General features: G+C 41.1%; 5 protein-coding genes across 5 annotated transcripts; all 5 read right to left on the minus strand.

Annotated features, from left to right (window-relative positions):
* Positions 1-230: 230 nt before the first annotated feature.
* On the minus strand, positions 231-1,349 carry LOC114763679 (trace amine-associated receptor 13c-like). The gene has a single exon (XM_028953439.1). The coding sequence runs from the start codon at positions 1,260-1,262 to the stop codon at positions 231-233; it is 1,032 nt and encodes a 343-aa protein (XP_028809272.1). The 5' UTR covers positions 1,263-1,349.
* A 3,103-nt stretch (positions 1,350-4,452) lies between these two features.
* On the minus strand, positions 4,453-5,438 carry LOC114763680 (trace amine-associated receptor 4-like). The gene has a single exon (XM_028953440.1). The coding sequence runs from the start codon at positions 5,365-5,367 to the stop codon at positions 4,453-4,455; it is 915 nt and encodes a 304-aa protein (XP_028809273.1). The 5' UTR covers positions 5,368-5,438.
* A 2,493-nt stretch (positions 5,439-7,931) lies between these two features.
* LOC114763681 (trace amine-associated receptor 4-like) lies at positions 7,932-11,088 on the minus strand. Its single transcript, XM_028953441.1, has 4 exons — positions 11,022-11,088; positions 10,953-10,979; positions 9,123-10,097; positions 7,932-8,017 (listed from the first exon to the last, which is right to left on the minus strand). Exons 1-4 carry the CDS (start codon positions 11,086-11,088, stop codon positions 7,932-7,934), a joined length of 1,155 nt encoding a protein of 384 aa, XP_028809274.1.
* Positions 11,089-11,642: 554 nt separating this feature from the next.
* On the minus strand, positions 11,643-13,684 carry LOC114763682 (trace amine-associated receptor 13c-like). Its single transcript, XM_028953442.1, has 2 exons — positions 12,750-13,684; positions 11,643-11,700 (listed from the first exon to the last, which is right to left on the minus strand). The coding sequence occupies exons 1-2, from the start codon at positions 13,682-13,684 to the stop codon at positions 11,643-11,645; spliced, it is 993 nt and encodes a 330-aa protein (XP_028809275.1).
* An 841-nt stretch (positions 13,685-14,525) lies between these two features.
* LOC114763684 (trace amine-associated receptor 13c-like) lies at positions 14,526-15,533 on the minus strand. The gene has a single exon (XM_028953443.1). It carries the CDS (start codon positions 15,528-15,530, stop codon positions 14,526-14,528), a length of 1,005 nt encoding a protein of 334 aa, XP_028809276.1. The 5' UTR covers positions 15,531-15,533.
* Positions 15,534-17,268: the final 1,735 nt, after the last annotated feature.

Here is a 17,268-nt window from a genome sequence, read left to right on the forward strand (position 1 = left end):
TCAGGCAATCTGGAGTCATGATTCTCATGATTTTATCAAATACAAATGTAAATGGTACACTATTTTAATTGTTATGGGTTATAACCAAGTATTTATAGGTATAATGAATTCATGCAGGTTTTCCCATTCTTCTGTATGTTCAGTGTAATTGTGGCAATTACTAAACACATTAAACGAGTAATGGTAAATAAATAGATTACTTTTATGACAATGTAGTGAACAGGTCAATACTAAGAAGAGAATATGTTTAAATCCGATGATTGTGAGCTAAATATTTTAAATGTGAACATTAGATATAGTGATTTTCTGAACCATGGATAGAAGAGACCATATATAATTGGATTTAAAGTAGAATTAAAATAACCCAGCCAGATGAAAGCCTCAAAGAGAATGGCAGGGGTACCAAAATTTATGAACGGATCGATGATGGAATTCACAAAGAAAGGCATCCAGCAAAAAATAAAAGCGCCAACTACAATTCCCAATGTCTTTGCTGCCTTTCGCTCAGAACTTTGCGAGCTTGTGCCTGACACATTTACTTTCATGCTACGGCTGAGTTCTCCGATTTTTTTAACATGTCCTTTTGCCACCAAGAATATTTTTGCATACAAGCCCATCATAACAGTACAAGGCAGGAAAAAAGTTAGTGAAGTGTCCAGCGCTCCCCACACGGCATTGAATAGAAGGTTGCAACTACCCACACAGTATGTTGACTGGAGCATTTCCATTAACCCATTCACATTGGCCTTTGAGTAGACAAGCCCATAAGAATACCCGGCAGCAGTCACCCAGCTCACTGCTATCGTAAGCCAAGCTGTTCGAATGGTCACTCTGGTCGGGTACAGAAGCGGGTTGCAAACTGCCTGATATCGATCAATGGCTATAAAAACCAAGTGGTAAATTGAGGCGGACGTGAGGAACATGTCGACGCTGGAGTGCAGGGTACAAACATTGTCCCCAAAATACCAGCATCCTTCCACAGATCTCAGAGTGCTGAAGGGCATCACGGTCAAACCCAGCAATAGGTCCGCCACGGCCAGAGACATCACAAGCATGTTTGTTGGCGTGTGGAGCTGTTTAAAATGCATTATTGACACAATAACAACCAAGTTACCCAAAATGGTCACTACCATTCCAGAAAAAAACATCACGTAGAGGGCTACTTTCAGCCTGTCACCATAAATGCCTTTAACACACGAACCATTCGCTTCAGGATAGCAAAAACGAGCTCCATTCGTTTGAAAAAACTCGTCCAGCTCCATTGTCTTTTGGTAATTTCGGCTATTGTCATTGAAGCAAAGACCTCTGATGAGGCACTAAACCAGGATTTTATCCCTTGCGTCCTTGGTGGTCCTTGAGTGGCAGTTTGAGCCAGTAGTGCCCACCTTTTTATCTGTGAATGGTAGATCACATGTTTGGGATAAACAGTTGCATAAGTAATGTGACCTTCTTAGACAGAAGTCAGTGGGTTGGAGAGAGGAGGGAAGGGGGAGTCATTAGTATTATGGGTCTGCATATCTGAATGGTACCACATTAGAAGCAACACTGCTCCATTGTATTGTAAAAATAGTGCAATTCATTCAAACTTCACATCATTGCACTTGGACTTTTAAAATTATATTTACATTGACAGCATTTTGCAGATTCTCTTATCATTTACAGAATTAATTAAGACCTCAATCATTAAATATGGCTAATTTGGTTCGCTAAGACCTGATCTGCAAATATTATTTTGATAACTCCTTTTTTTTTAATATATGTAAGAGCCATATGAAATGTGGCTTGTGAGCCATACTACACTTAATATTATACATTAAATTCCTTTTGATTATGTATACTAAAACATCTTTAGAAGTATACATCTATTGTTGGGTTGGTCCACTGATATAGAACCAGTGGACACTGTGTTCATATAGGAAGCCTAATACATCATTTTGTAACAACAACAACAATTTATTTTTTGTACAACCCAAAGTCACAAGCAGTATATCTGAGTGGGCTTAACAACCGCTACATATGACACCCATTATACTTAGGCCCTCTCTGGACACAAGGAACAACTCCTGAGAAAACTCACATAGAGAAATGGAGGAATCCTTGGGAAAAGTAATTCAGAGATGGACCCCCTTTCAGGTTCACAAGAACATGCAATGGGCATGTGTGTACATAAAGTATGTACACAAGTATAAAACCCGCCTTATTTTAGTAATAATATAGTAACATAATAATATAAGTTGACATGAAGTGCAACTAAAATCATTAATTTTTTTATTTTAGGTTCAAGGTAACTGTGACTGACTGATGACTGCATGACACACACAGGACAACACAGAAACTCCCTCAGGGGGTTAGAAAGGAACCTTTTAATGAGGCAACGTTGAAACAGGTAACACCATGGCAAGATCGATCCACTGGGCACCATTATCACCTCTGTCACGTAGACTCATCTCTCTGAAGCATTCTCATATATCTAATGTTTTGACACAAGGCTCCATGAAAAGACTTCACAAAAACATGTTTTGATTTCATGTTTTTCACAGATCAGTCTCCCAACCCTGGTTCTGGAGGGACATGTTCCAAAAATTCCTCACTCCAACCCTACCTTAATTAGGCTGAGGTGTTTCTTCATGGCCTAATAATGAGTGTGGCAGCCATGGGCGCAGGAACAAAAAACATTCCTCCAGAACCAGGTTTGGGAAACACGGCTAAAATCATGATGTCCCCATATGTCTGTTCTCGATGGAGTGAGAAAAAGAACATGGCTGATACACAGAAATGTACACAAGATATAAATATATTAATGATGATGAAGTTCCTGGGTGGACCCTGGGTTTAGTGTGAATTGGTCGATGATGTTTGTTGTAGGGTCTTTGGCCTGCATATGACTCGCTTTGTTCACCCAACCTATTTTGCAGAAGTAAAGTCACCAGCAGCAGGGACCTCTCAGTGGTTCAAAATTACTTCTAAATGTTTCCTCCCTGAAAATGCCATGACAGATTAATAAAACAGATTTATAGAATAAACAGATTTACAGATCAAATTATAGGATGAAAAATCTCAACCTATATTATTGATTTTCCCTCTGCTTCACAAGCTCACCAGCTTCACTCAGCGTGTTCCAATATTGCCATTGGGATACTCAGCAAGCATGGCACACAGTGCACACAACAAAATGTGTCCTTTGCATTAAACCCATCACCCTTAGTGAGCAGTGGGCAGCCATGAAAGTATACAGAGAGAAAGTTTTCTCCGAGACACTTAATCAAGCGCACATACTACTGGCAGACACCCATGAAAAGACCAGCAGATAAATCCTGGTTCCTGGAAACTGCCAAACAAGGACTTAGCAGGAATGAACCAGAGGGTCACCACAGCCACCACAACCATAACAACTACAGCTTCAGGGATTTTCAAATGGACCAGTAGCATCATAATGGACACATAATCTAGACCATGACACTGGACTACACTTTGGACTTCTCCACCTCTACAACTATAGGCCTTTTTCTCTTATTGGTTTTTACTTGTGTGCAGAAGGGTCAAGTGTGGGGGGGTGACAACTCTACGACCTGTCAAAGCCTATTCAGACATACTGTATGTAATTTTGGGCTATATAAGAAATAAATGTTATGGTTGATGTTGTTGTTGTTGAAAGTGTGTGGGGACAGTACCTTGCTCAAGGGGACTTCAGTGATAGGATGTGAACCTGCAACCTCTTGGTAACGAGTAATATCACCATCATTATTAATTACAGTATTCAATCATTATTAAATAGTCTTCATATTATTAAGCGTCTTGAACCCTCCATGTTTCAGGGTGAAGGTTTAACTAAGTAAACGTAACTAAAGTATAATGTAAAGGTTTAAATAAATTAACTTTACCAGCTTGGTTTTAAATTAAGTCATATTTGCATTTTTGTGGGAGCAATCCCAGTCAAACCCATTCCTCCTGCCCCATATATAGTGCATTAAACAATAATGTGCAAAAAGCACAACTGCCTTTGTATTTGAGTCGGTGAACAAGGTGTACCGACATGACTGGCTCCTGCGAAGATTTTGGAAATTAAGGAAATATGATATGATTGGCAATTTTTACAGTTGATCAAGAAAAATGTAATCTCGTGTTTATCCTTCATGACATTTAATCAGACAAAGTGCTTGCAACATTTCCACTTTCTGATGCTTCCAGCATTTTTAAATGTGCTTTTCAAGGCAGTGTAAGTCTTGTGTAACAGGTGAAAGTCGCAATGTTCAAGGCCTCAATAGAACCCCAAAATAAACTATCATCGTCACACAAATGGAATACACAGAACATGCATGACCACCATTAAATTTTTTTTTATTAAGTGTCACAAAACAATTCCTGAATAACAAGATATCACACTCACGGTTACATTTACAATATCAAAAGCAGAACAACATATGTTTAAAATCAGTTCTCTAAAATCAGGAATTACGCTGCATCAAATGTTTTGTTTAGAAAATCGTGTTTAAAGATTAATCTTGACATGATCATTTTGAAAGCTTTTTGGAAGCGAGGATAGAAAAACCCATAAATTAGTGGATTACACGTGGAATTAAAATAACCAAACCACCCAAGAGCATCAAATACACCGGTTGGAGCAGAGAAATTAAGAAAAGGGTCCATAATAGTGGTTATAAAGTACGGCATCCAGCACAGGACAAACACACCAACAACAAAACTCAAGGTTTTTGCAGCTTTTCTCTCTTTCTGATCAGAAATTTGGGGAGATGCATCCACGCCATGTCTATCAGATATGCTCTGGGCATGTCTCCTTGCCACATAGAAGATTTTGAGATAGAGCGAAACCATCACAGCTGCTGGAAGGAAGAAGGTCACAATAGGTGCTATGATGCCCCATTCTTTGTTAAACATCAAAACGCAGGCGCCAACACACAAGTTCAGAAAAACTGTTTCCACACCTAACAAATTCACTTTTGAGAACAGCACTCCAAAACTTAGAATAATAGAAAACAGCCAAGTAATGCTGGTCCCAAAGGCCACGAACAGCACGGTTGAATTGCCACCATACCGAAAAGGATAACAGATGGCCCAGTATCTGTCAGCAGAAATCAAGCAAACATGAAGCAAAGATGCAACACTGAGACCCATGTCGAGACTCGAGTGCAGCGTGCAAACTGTCTCTCCCAAGTACCAGCAGCCCTCCACAGACCTCATCATGCTGTACGGCAACACCAAGCAGCCCAGCAAGCAGTCCACCAGCGCCAGCGAGAGGATGATGAAGTTGGTCGGGGACTGCAGCTGCCTGAAGTGAGAGATGGACATGATGACAAGCAGGTTCCCGAACACGGTCACGAGGATGATCGCCAGCATAAAGGTGTACATGATCGCCCTTGTGAAAGGATGTCTATCTGCTTTTAAGCAAGACTCTCTCAGTTGAGGAAAACAATACAGAGAATCATCTGCATCATCAGTGAGATTCATGATAAGTACATCAACCAAGATACGTAAGATAACTAATAATGTCACATTATTAGATGTATAACTACTACAATAAAGCTAAATAGTGAGATATTGAAAATTGAGTATCGCTCATAGCTTTATCTGAATGTTCAACCACTGCTTTATATAGATGCAGTGTCTGAAGGCAACACCCACACCATGTCACACAAGGCAACACCCACCCAGTGTCACTTTTAGGAATCATTGGATCTTTTACTGCTGCCAACATTGTATCCTTTATGGTGCACTGTGAAACGGCGTCATTTTTGGCAGGGAATTTCTATTCAGTCACAGTTTTATTGCTTACTAGTTTCAGTCTCACAATTTCATTATTTCTGTCCTTCATAATATTAGTTGATAAAGTAGTTGCTTTCAATTTCCATTCTGGGCTATTACATGTATTGGTAATTGAAATGAAGTTGATGAAATGTATGTGCAGTTATGTGCACAGGGGCAGGGTGGAATTAGGAAATATTTAATAAATTACAAAAATAAATATGTTTCGATGCCCCCTAAAGGCAGAAAGCCAAAGCAACAGGCTACGAACCAACAAACACTTGTTTCAAGGTTTTGCAAAACGCAACCAAAGAACAAATCCTGTGGAAGGCAGTCCATATAAAGGGTCCCGAAGATACCTTTAGAGGAAAGAACTTCCCTGATTGTGCCTGTAACGCAGGGAGGGAAAGGCACAGGCCTGCCGGCACCGCACATCTGCTGTGATGGCCATTTTTCCCCTCCTCCTACTCCCTTTGTGTTTTTTGTGGGTCTGTATGTGGGTATGTGTTGGGAATTGATTAACCGTTGTTTGTGCTAGTTGCACACTCTTGGCATTCTCTCGATGAGCTTCAAGAGGACGTCACCTGAAATGGTTTTCCAACAGTCTTGAAGGAGTTCCCAGAGGTGTTTAGCACTTGTTGGCCCCTTTGCCTTCACTCTGCGGTCCAGCTCACCCCAAACCATCTCGATTGGGTTCAGGTCTGGAGACTGTGGAGGCCAGGTCTCCACTTTTTTGTGCATTCATAGGTTTGATGCCTTCAGTGAGAATCTATCAATGTAAATGGTCATGAAAATAAAGAAAACACATTGAATGAGAAGGTGTGTCTAAACTTTTGGCCTTTACTGTACATTACATCAAAGGAAATTTCCACTGATAAACTGGAGGACATCGTGTTCCATTAGATGTACGGGGAACAGAGGAGTGTTGTTTGACGGTCAAGTTTGTTTCAAGTTTATGGTGCAGCTTAAAGTAGCTTCAGAGTCTTGAGATGGTGATGGTGTAAAAAGAGAGACACAGAGTTACTGGCAAACAGGCCACAGCTCCACAGCACCCATTTCTGTAGAATTTCCAGTCAATTTCTGTTTTTGTAAATATATGGATGCACTTTTCACATTTTTTCACACTTTTAGACATAAGCCATACAAAAGCCATACAAGCAGTTTGAAAACTTGCCCTGTGATGCAGGAGACACAGGAAACTACTCTCATTTGTTAAAATGAACTTCCACTATAAAACTCTACAAGCATTCAGGCAAAACTAATGCACCAAACATTTCAATGTAAAACATTTCATTTAAAACCAATGTCAAAACTGAGCAACACTTCAATAATGTTTATACAATTCCAATATATGCAGCTAAAATGAACAAAGATGTGATTCACGGGACAACAATGTCACTCGTCTAAAAGAAACACAAGTGTTGTTAAATTTAACACATGAAAGCACAGTACTAAGAGTTAAAATTTAGTTTGTTGTATGAATATTTTCATTAAGCCTGGAGCTCTATTCAACATAACATATATAAACTGAACTTTGAATGTCTGGCTTATGATAATGATTTGCCTTGAATTTCATTGAAATTAGAAAAAAAATTCACATCGTGAGAGGCAACCGTTTTTAAAATGTCTGCGAAACCTTCCCATTTTTAAATACATTGAAATGAAATGATGTTCCACATTATCTGAGTACCCATCTTAAATATTAGGACAAGTACAAATATTACAGAATTCTTTTTAGCATTTTGGTTTCAATTTCCAGTGTCTTATCAACACTGCGTCTGACTTCTTGTGGTTGGTAATTATATTAACATTCAATCTGTCTCTAATGACGCTGGTATTAACCGTCCAAACTGACCAACCGAGCATATATTTAGTTTATTTTGGGTATGACATGTTCAAGCACTGAACAGGAACACTGTGCTGGCCAGAAACCTGTCAGTGAACTGTAACTTTTAAATTAATTATGCAAGCTTAAAAATCAGTTGTCTGTAAGAATAAGTCAGTTTATACTATTTTATATACTGAAAGAGCTGTATAAAAGGAGTCTGATGGCCTGAGGGAAGAAAGGAGTCTGATGGCCTGAAGGAAGAAACATTCTTGAGGGGTTAAAAGCAGAGGACACATTTCGTTGTGTGCACCATGTGCTGTGCTGCAGTGTTTCACAATGACATTCACTTCACTTTCACTTTATTCTGCCGGTGGAGGCCCATATGGTGTAAAGCCTTTTTCCAGATTGGAGGAGGGACAAGGGTGTGTGGGAAAAATATTTATTTCACATTTTCTATTATGAGTCACTTTTTCTGAGCTGCAGAGAAGGAAATGTGAATATTACTGGTCATGTACCAGTTTATTAAACTAGTTATTCCACACATATGTCAGAAAATTTATTATTTATATTAATTGTCAGTATGGTCATTAATTGCGTTTTTCAGACTTCACACAATTAGTGGTAAGTCCTTTCAGTCTATGTCCAGTGGAATATTTTTATTTCACAAAATGTGGCAGCAGTGGATTTCCATGTGTATGTCTCTATGTCCTTGTCCTAGCTAAGGTCAAACATATAAATGTCTGAGGAATTGTCTTCAAATGGATTCTTGCGTTTGAGAGAAAACAATTGTTTTTCCATTAATATAAAATTGATTAGTGTATTTTTGTGTAGACATATTCTAAATGATTATGGTTGCTGGAAATGTCTGTTAAATATTTAATATTTGCATAAATGTAGAGAGAAACTTTATCAGCAACAATTAGTCTTGAGTTCCAATGGAATGCCTGTTCACTTATGCAAGACTTTTGCCTTAAAAGCTTCACTGAATATTAGAATTACCTCAGCATGATTTATTGCTAATGTGCTGAGTAAATGTCAGTCTTTTGGTAAAAACACCAATGCAACCTAAAGCAGAAGAACTGAAAAAATATATGGGAGGGGTGTGAACAATTTCACCAGCTGTGGCAGATGGCAACCCCTGGTACCTTGGATGTCTATGGTCATATGACATCCAATCAAACATTTATATAACCTGGGAAAATACACCCACATGTGGCTGAAATAAAGAAAAGAAATCATTGTTTTCAAAGATAAATAGAAATATCAGAAAATATCTCAATATAAATGTCTATGTACATTTCCAATGTTATTATATTGACTTTTGTGGCCCGGTGTGGTCTTCTATTAACTTGAGTTAAAAGTACAGGCTGACTTCCAGAAAGTCTTATTGGGCCATTAAAATCTATTTCAAAATGTAACAACATCAGCAGAACATGGAAAACAGAGTGGTTCATTTAATTATTAATGACACATCAGATATACAAACTGGTTATGGTTGTGCAACTGGAAGGACATTAAAATGTGACACCTTTGAAATCAGCAGTGTGGAAAAAAACATACCTTGAAACGATCATTTTAAAAGCCTTTTGGAAACGAGGATAGAAAAACCCATAGATCAGAGGGTTACATGTAGAATTAAAGTACCCAAACCATACAAGGGCATCAAAAACACTGTACGGTGTTGAGAAACCAAGGAATGGGTCGACTATGGTAGTAATGAAAAATGGTAGCCAGCACACAAGGAACACTCCCATCACAAACGCCAGGGTCTTTGCAGCCTTTCTCTCTCTCTGCTCTGAGGCCTGTGGAGCCGAGGGTGCGGTAAATCTGTCAGAGATGCTCTGGGCGTGTCTCCTGGCGACATAAAAGATCTTCAGGTAGAGCAAAGACATCACTGTCCCTGGGACAAAAAAGGCCACGAGGCTAACAATGACGCCCCACTGTTTGTTGAAAATTAAAAGGCAGGTTCCAACACATTCGTTCTGAATGAAAGCCTCCATGCCCACCAAATTCACTTTGGAGAGGAGCACACAAAAGCTGAATGTAAATGAGAACAGCCAGATAATACCAATGCCACAGGCCACAGTGGATGTTGTCACCTTAATGCCGTACCTCAAAGGATCACATATGGCCCAGTGTCTGTCAACTGCAACCAGGCATAGGTGAAGTATCGATGCAACGCTGAGCGTCATGTCCAGACCGGAGTGCAAAGTGCACACTGCCTGTCCCAAGTACCAGCAGCCCTCCACAGATCTCATCATGCTGTACGGCAGGACCAGAGAGCCGAGAAAGCAGTCCACGCAAGCCAGCGAGAGGATGATGAAGTTGGTCGGGGACTGCAGCTGCTTGAAGTGGCAGATGGAAATGATGACAAGCAGGTTCCCGAACACGGTCACAAGTATTGTTGCCAGCATAAACATGTACATGACCACCCTGATGATAGTCTGCTTGTGTGCCCTCGGACAGGAATCTCGAAGGTCAGGGAAACAGTAAAGCACATCATCTGACTCTTCTGTGAAATTCATGATCAGAAAATACATATAGAACCAATCAATAGTCTTTCCATGAAATCATGAAGTCAGGCTTCACAGCAACAAATCACAGTGAAAACATATTATATTTCAATGCAGTCATACCATAGCACAAAACCAGCCAACAGTTACATGCGCCCACACCCCTCCTCTCAGAGTGTGACATCTGACACTCTATCATCTTCCTTATATGCATTTTTTTTTACAGTCCATGGTGGGTAACACCCACACCTTGACCAGATTACGTATTTGTCCCTGTTCTTTACTGAAACATGCATGTCTGGCATAAGCAGTGCTGTGTAATTAGGGGATGACATGGCCCAAACCATACTCTACCTGCGATATTGAAACAATGAATTATCATTTATGCAATCTGCAGTCCCTTTAGATATATTGATGGAGTGGTAGAAGCGCATACAGTACACCTACTCATTTATATTATAGAACAAAACTGAAGATACAGGACTATGAAAAAACACACAACATTATGTTATAAACAAAATATAACAAACAGTTAGGTAAAAAGTTGAACATTTGAGTCTCTCCAATGCAGGGAGCTTTTGCTGTGATGACTGCATCTCACACTCTTGGCCTCTCTCCACCACCTCGACTTAGAAAACAGTCCTGAAGTTTAATGAGCATCTCATGAAGCTGTCATGATCTGGTCCGGAAGGGGTTACTCGTTTCACGTTAGTCCTGTGTAATGTTTCCTGATCGTGTTCGCCTGTGTCTGATCGTATAAAGCTGCCCTATTTTTGTCTGTTCACCTTCGGGTCATTGTTACATGTTACCTGTTCACTTGTTACCCCTGTCCTGTTCATCACAGATTAAACCCGTTTCGTGCGTCGTGCGGATGTGTCCTTCTTCCTCATCATATCTTGTCATCATTTCAGATCACCTGCCTCGCCATGCCAAACGGCCGTGACAGAAGCGACTTTTGACGATGGCAATAGTGAACAAAGCAGCCATGAAGGTAAAACGAGGCGAAACCAGATTCATGAAACATTCTGTACTTTTTTGTGCTACAGAAATTCTAGATATGTTTCATTGGATTCTTCAAAATGGCTCCATCTTAGTCTTCCTAACTGCCACAGAGTGCGTCAAAACGTTTATCTTGTAGTCATTCTAGATGCCAATGTTGAAGTGGAAGTTTAACTTTGGTGTATCGTTTACAGGCTAGCTGGTGTTGTGTCAAATAAAAGAGCTGCTATTACATTTAACATCATAAAACCTATTTATGTGCTAACGTGATTGCAAGCCTGTGTTCCTGCTTTAATAATGTTGATGCGGACGTGTTGCAATTAAAAAATAATCAAATGATAATTCATTTTAGATGCTAAATGCATTTTCTCATATGTTGTACTTTAATTGGATACATGTATTATGAATACAAAAAATACATTTTAATGTCCTACTATGTCATATTTTCTAATTCTGTAGCTTGGCCTTTTATGATAGAAGCCCTAGCGTGGGTCACTTTTTGAGCTGCAGACCAAAAGAAAATATTCATTATGTGCACCTGACTAAAGCATAGTTGCTAAATATTGTGCTAAATTCAGTAAATATAAAATTTCTTTATTAGTAGATTAAATATAATGGTGACATCGAACCTCTTCAACCCTTTCTGTGTCCCTGTCCCTGTCATGCACACACTGTCTCTGGGGACGCGGGGAGTGGATCATTTGGAAACGCTCATTTTAATGATGTCTTTATGATACAGACAGCCCAACACAATCAAACCCTTGGGCACAATTTGCAATGATGGCTCATCTCCCTGAAGCATTCTCACATACCTTGTGTTTTAACACCAGGGCCAAAGATAACTGATGACCCTCAGACAAAATCACACAAAACATGTTTGTAGACAACACGTATATCCCAGAATGCCTCTTTTTATTTTTTAAACTGAATTGACGGATAGTTTTGAGGTATCGTGCCAGGTAGTCTCATAGCTTCTGTCTTCAAAATGTATTCTAGTAGGCCAGAGGCCTGTTTTTCAAATAATTAAGCCTATGTTCAAGATGAATAATGTGCATCAAGATGAATAATGTACTCTTTAAAGCTAATGATGTACTGACTAATAAATGCTCATTATTTTAATATTCTATGTTTATGCCGCATGAGTCTTAAAAACACAATTTCCTGCTCTCACTTTTCAGTAATGGCCTTATACTACCGCTGGACTGGATTCATACAGTTTAGAACGCTATAACATTTATTGTAAAGTCAGATAACTTGGAATACCATTTTATTAAAGATCACTATTACAAAGCATAATCAGCCACAACATTTTCATGAGAGCACTTCAGCCCTGCATATGAGGAGATATGATTATTTTATTGTCTAGTATTGGATGTTGTAAAGGGCTTCAAATTTAAATCTTAATCTTTTAATATCTTCATGAAAAACATGTTTTACTGTTACAGCAGTCACTATCCCAACTTCTCACTTGGCTAAAATATATTTTTGGTTACCTCACATATAGTATTACACACATGGTTTTATTTAATTCACAATAGTCAATTGCATGTCACTTTTAAAAATGATGTGCTTGTTTTTTTTTTTGTCCTCAAAATAAAGCAGGAGAAATTTTTGTATTTGAGGAATTATGTTTAAAAATGCATCTTAATAGGATGATTTTAAAAGCTTTCTGAAAACGAGGATAGAAAAGTCCATATATTAGTGGGTTGCACACAGAATTAAAATATGCAACCCACCCAAGAACATCATAAATAATGACTGGAGCCGGGACCTTAAGAAACGGGTTAATAATGATGTTGAAGAAAACCGGCAGCCAGCACAGCAGAAACACACCAACAACGAAGCTCAAAGTTTTTGAAGCTTTTTTCTCTCTCTGATATGAATCCTGGGAATTCATGCTCTGGACATGTCTTCGTGCAACATAAAAGATTTTCAGGTAGATTGAAACCATGACTGTTGCTGGGATGAAAAATGTCATGAGAGGTATTATGACACCCCATGGTCGGTTAAAAAGCACAACACAGGCACCAACACACAAGTTTTCCACAAGCGTCTCCATGCCCAACACATTTGTTTTTGAAACCACCAGTCCAAAGCTGAGCGCAATGGAGCACATCCAAGTAATGGTGATGCTACATGTCACAAACAGTGCCGTTGAATGACCCCCATATCGCAAAGGGTCACAGATGGCCCAGTACCTGTCACCCGAAATCAAGCAAACGTGAAGCATGGATGCGATGCAAAGCGCTATGTCGAGACTCGAGTGCAGCGTGCAAACTGTCTCTCCCAAGTACCAGCAGCCCTCCACAGACCTCATCATGCTGTACGGCAACACCAAGCAGCCCAGCAAGCAGTCCGCGAGCGCCAGCGAGAGGATGATGAAGTTGGTCGGGGACTGCAGCTGCTTGAAGAGACAGACGGAAATGATGACAAACAGGTTCCCGAACACGGTCACAAGGATGAGGACCAGCAACACGGAGTACATGACCACCTTAGTGACAACGTGCCTTTCCGCCCTCATGCACGAGTTTCTCAGATGAGGAAAACAGTAGAGTGAATTTCCCGAATCTCTGGTGAAATTCATATCACTGCCCATATCGCTGTTTCTATTCAGAGAGAAGTAACTGTCAGGCTTTTCAAGTAAAGTACTCTCCTCCTGTCTGTGGGCCGAGCCTCCTGACTTCGCTTTATATATTGTCATTTCTGAGTGTCTACAGTTAACACCCACCTCTCCACACCTACCACAGATAAAACTGCCTAAAGAAACATCCTGTCTATAATGTACACCTAGTTTGTTCATCTAATCGAGGCCCGATCACTCAATCCTGGATGATTTTGACCTACCACTTTCATTATTCTGCAGGTATTATTTCAATTAAAATTTATTCTAATGAGCAATCCAGCATATCGACATGTTTTTTCCACTGTGGCTTAAATGATTTATTTGTTTTAGTGGTTGGAAAGATCTATTCAGGCTTTACATGGGCCTTGCCTTTTTGAATCACCAGACTAGTAAAAACATCTGCTCTGCTAGCTGATCTGAACTTGAAGGTTTATGATATCTGCTTTATTCTCCATGAAAGCAAACAGTCTTTGTCTTGTCCAAATAAAAGGAGGAGATGTATTTCATGTAAAATAATGAGTGCATTTATTAATGATTATTAATGTGTTATGAACATACGCAAAGTAAATTGTTACAGTTCATGTTACACCTCAGCTCTCAATGCAGCATTTGGAAGCTATAACAAAGAAATGCAATCAAGTCAGATCACAATTTAATACAAAGTGTACAGTTTGCATGTATAATCTAAACAGTCAAGCCAACCATTAGTAAAAATATGGAAAAAACTATTTAATCTGAACATTTCCAGATGTCAGTATTTATAATACAAGATGTTTCAATTAATTAAAAACAAACCAAAAAATTAAGCAGTGTCCATTTTTGTGTTTGAGGAATTTTGTCTAAAGATTTGCCTTGAAAGGATGATATGAAATGCCCTCTGGAAGCGAGGGTAGAAAAATCCATATATTAGAGGATTACACATGGAATTTAAGTAACCAAACCACACAAGAGCATCAAAAACACTGGCTGGGGCTGAGAAGTTAAGAAAAGGGTCAATAATCGTGGTTATGAAAAAGGGCATCCAGCACAGCAAAAACACGCCAACAACAAAACTCAAGGTTTTTGCAGCTTTCCTCTCTTTCTGATCTGAAACGGCAGTTGTGACAAGTCTATCAGATATGCTCTGGGCATGTCTTCTCGCCACATAGAAGATCTTAAGGTAGAGTGAAACCATCACTGCTGCTGGAGTGAAGAATGTCAAAAGGGGTGCTATGATGCCCCACTGTTTGTTAAAAAGCAAAACGCAGGTGCCAACACACAAGCTTTCGACCAGCATCTCCATGCCCACCAAATTCACCTTGGAGGCCACGACCCCAAAACTGAACATAATGGAGAACAGCCAGGTAATGCTGGTACCAGCAGCCACAAACAGTGCTGTAGAATGACCCCCATACCTCAGAGGATCACAGATGGCCCAGTATCTATCGACTGAAATTAAGGAAACGTGGAGCATGGAGGCCACACTGAGACCCATGTCGAGACTCGAGTGCAGCGTGCAAACTGTCTCTCCCAAGTACCAGCAGCCCTCCACAGACCTCATCATGCTGTACGGCAACACCAAGCAGCCCAGCAAGCAGTCCACCAGCGCCAGCGAGAGGATGATGAAGTTGGTCGGGGACTGCAGCTGCCTGAAGTGAGAGATGGACATGATGACAAGCAGGTTCCCGAACACGGTCACGAGGATGATCGCCAGCATAAAGGTGTACATGATCGCTTTAGTGACGGGATATCTATCTGCTCGTAAGCAAGAGTCGCTCAGGTGAGGGAAACAGTACAGAGAATCATCTGCATCATCAGTGACATTCATGGTGAAGACATCTGTGGGCACACATGCGGCGTTCTACAGACATTAGCACCACTTCTTCAAGCAGCAACACACAGGTCTAAACGTGAATACAGTGCCGTTGAAAATACACTTCACATTACAGAAACAAATCACCAGTACAACAGCCCAGTAATGTAACAAATACACTCAGATCTTCAGAACTCAGTACATGTGGCTGCAGACCATCTGAACCTACCACATCTGTGCTTTATATAGATTCTAGTTTGAAGTCTGGCTGGTGGAAACACCCATGCATACCCCAGGTAACACCCACCACTGTTTTTTTTTTCAATACCATTGAGTGCAATACCATTTAAGAGCGGTTTTCACAAAAGTAGGGCTTAAACATACTTTATATTCATTCCAATTAGCTACATATTACAATAATGTTAAAGTAACTAAACAAGTTCCTAATTATAATTTATATACAGTATATAAAGATAGTAATAACATTTTCACTTTTTTCAGGATGGTTTCAACAGCAAAACAGGATGCAACTGGAAGGTGAAAAGCAGTTGTTATCATTCGTTCAAACGTTTTGTGATATTTAATGGATCTGATCATCCATTCAGCAGATCATCATATTGATGGTCTTGAAATTCAAATAATGGCTGCCATAAAAATGAAAAAAGATTCTGAAGGTTTCTCTTCAATCACCATATTTAGCTAAAGCGGCCAGATAATGTAAAATATAAAAAGATAAGTGCAAATATACTTTATATAACAAGAATACTGTCACAACTACGGACTTACGGGGGAAGGAAGCGCAGAGGTCTGACATACTGGGAAGGGGTTTTTATTAATAAACAAACACTAAACACAAATAAAGACTGGCGCAGTGGCCGAAAACGATTTAACTTAAACAAGGAACACAAACTAACCCGTAGGCGTGTGGCGATTGCCAGAACTCAAATCACAAACATACACACGGTTGCCAAATGAAGTTCATGAAAATGCCGGAGACCTAGAAGGGGCGGAAACATCCGGCATTTATGGGGCGTCAGGATTGGAGTCAGGTGTGGAGCCCAGCTGCAGGCAATCCTGACAGAGCCCCCCCCTCCAAGGGCTACGTCCTCGGAGCCCCAACAGTACCATCAGTGGAGGCGGCGGGGCGGACGGCGGCAACCACAGGGCTCCTGCCCTGCTGTATCCTCCCCTTGGAGGACCCGGTCCCTCGGCCTGGCTCCCCGGCGTGGTCAGGCGTGGCGGCCCCGGTCCCTCGGCCTGGCTCCCCGGCGTGGTCAGGCGTGGCGGCCCCGGTCCCTCGGCCTGGCACCCCGGCGTGGTACCGCTTGGCGGCCCCGGTCCCTCGGCCTGGCTCCCCGGCGTGGTCCCGCTTGGCGGCCCCGGACCCTCGGCCTGGCTCCCCGCTGTGGTCCCGCTTGGCGGCCCCGGACCCTCGGCTTGGCTCCCCGGCGTGGTCCCGCATGGCGGCCCCGGACCCTCGGCCTGGCTCCCCGGCGTGGTCCCGCATGGCGGCCCCGGACCCTCGGCCTGGCTCCTCGCCGTGGTCCCGCATGGCGGCCCCGGACCCTCGGCCTGGCTCCCCGGCATGGTCCCGCATGGCGGCCCCGGACTCCCGTACCTGCACACAATAATCAGGGCCGATCCATCTGGGTACGTGTGGGCCCTGTCTCCACACGTCCCCTCTGACACGTCTTGTGTCACCCCCTGCACCGCGCAGGGAGATTGTCCCAGAGCCTCTGGTGACTGTTCCAGG

Source organism: Denticeps clupeoides, chromosome 14, assembly GCF_900700375.1.
Source record: "Denticeps clupeoides chromosome 14, fDenClu1.1, whole genome shotgun sequence".
NCBI classification, from domain to species: Eukaryota; Metazoa; Chordata; class Actinopteri; order Clupeiformes; family Denticipitidae; genus Denticeps; species Denticeps clupeoides.

Excerpts from the sequence above, each read along its gene's own strand:
- LOC114763679 (XM_028953439.1), bottom strand. The coding sequence starts at position 1,262 with ATGGAGCTGGACGAGTTTTTTCAAACGAATGGAGCTCGTTTTTGCTAT.
- LOC114763680 (XM_028953440.1), bottom strand. The coding sequence starts at position 5,367 with ATGTACACCTTTATGCTGGCGATCATCCTCGTGACCGTGTTCGGGAAC.
- LOC114763681 (XM_028953441.1), bottom strand. The coding sequence starts at position 11,088 with ATGGCTGCTTTGTTCACTATTGCCATCGTCAAAAGTCGCTTCTGTCAC. Across the intron at positions 10,098-10,952 it reads CCGCACGACGCACGAAACGG|AGTCAGATGATGTGCTTTAC; the intron begins GTTTAATCTGTG and ends ATTTCACAGAAG. Across the intron at positions 8,018-9,122 it reads TTTTTTCCACACTGCTGATT|CACACACCCTTGTCCCTCCT; the intron begins TCAAAGGTGTCA and ends AAATATTTTTCC.
- LOC114763682 (XM_028953442.1), bottom strand. The coding sequence starts at position 13,684 with ATGAATTTCACCAGAGATTCGGGAAATTCACTCTACTGTTTTCCTCAT. Across the intron at positions 11,701-12,749 it reads AAAGCTTTTAAAATCATCCT|TAATAAAGAAATTTTATATT; the intron begins ATTAAGATGCAT and ends TATTTAATCTAC.
- LOC114763684 (XM_028953443.1), bottom strand. The coding sequence starts at position 15,530 with ATGAATGTCACTGATGATGCAGATGATTCTCTGTACTGTTTCCCTCAC.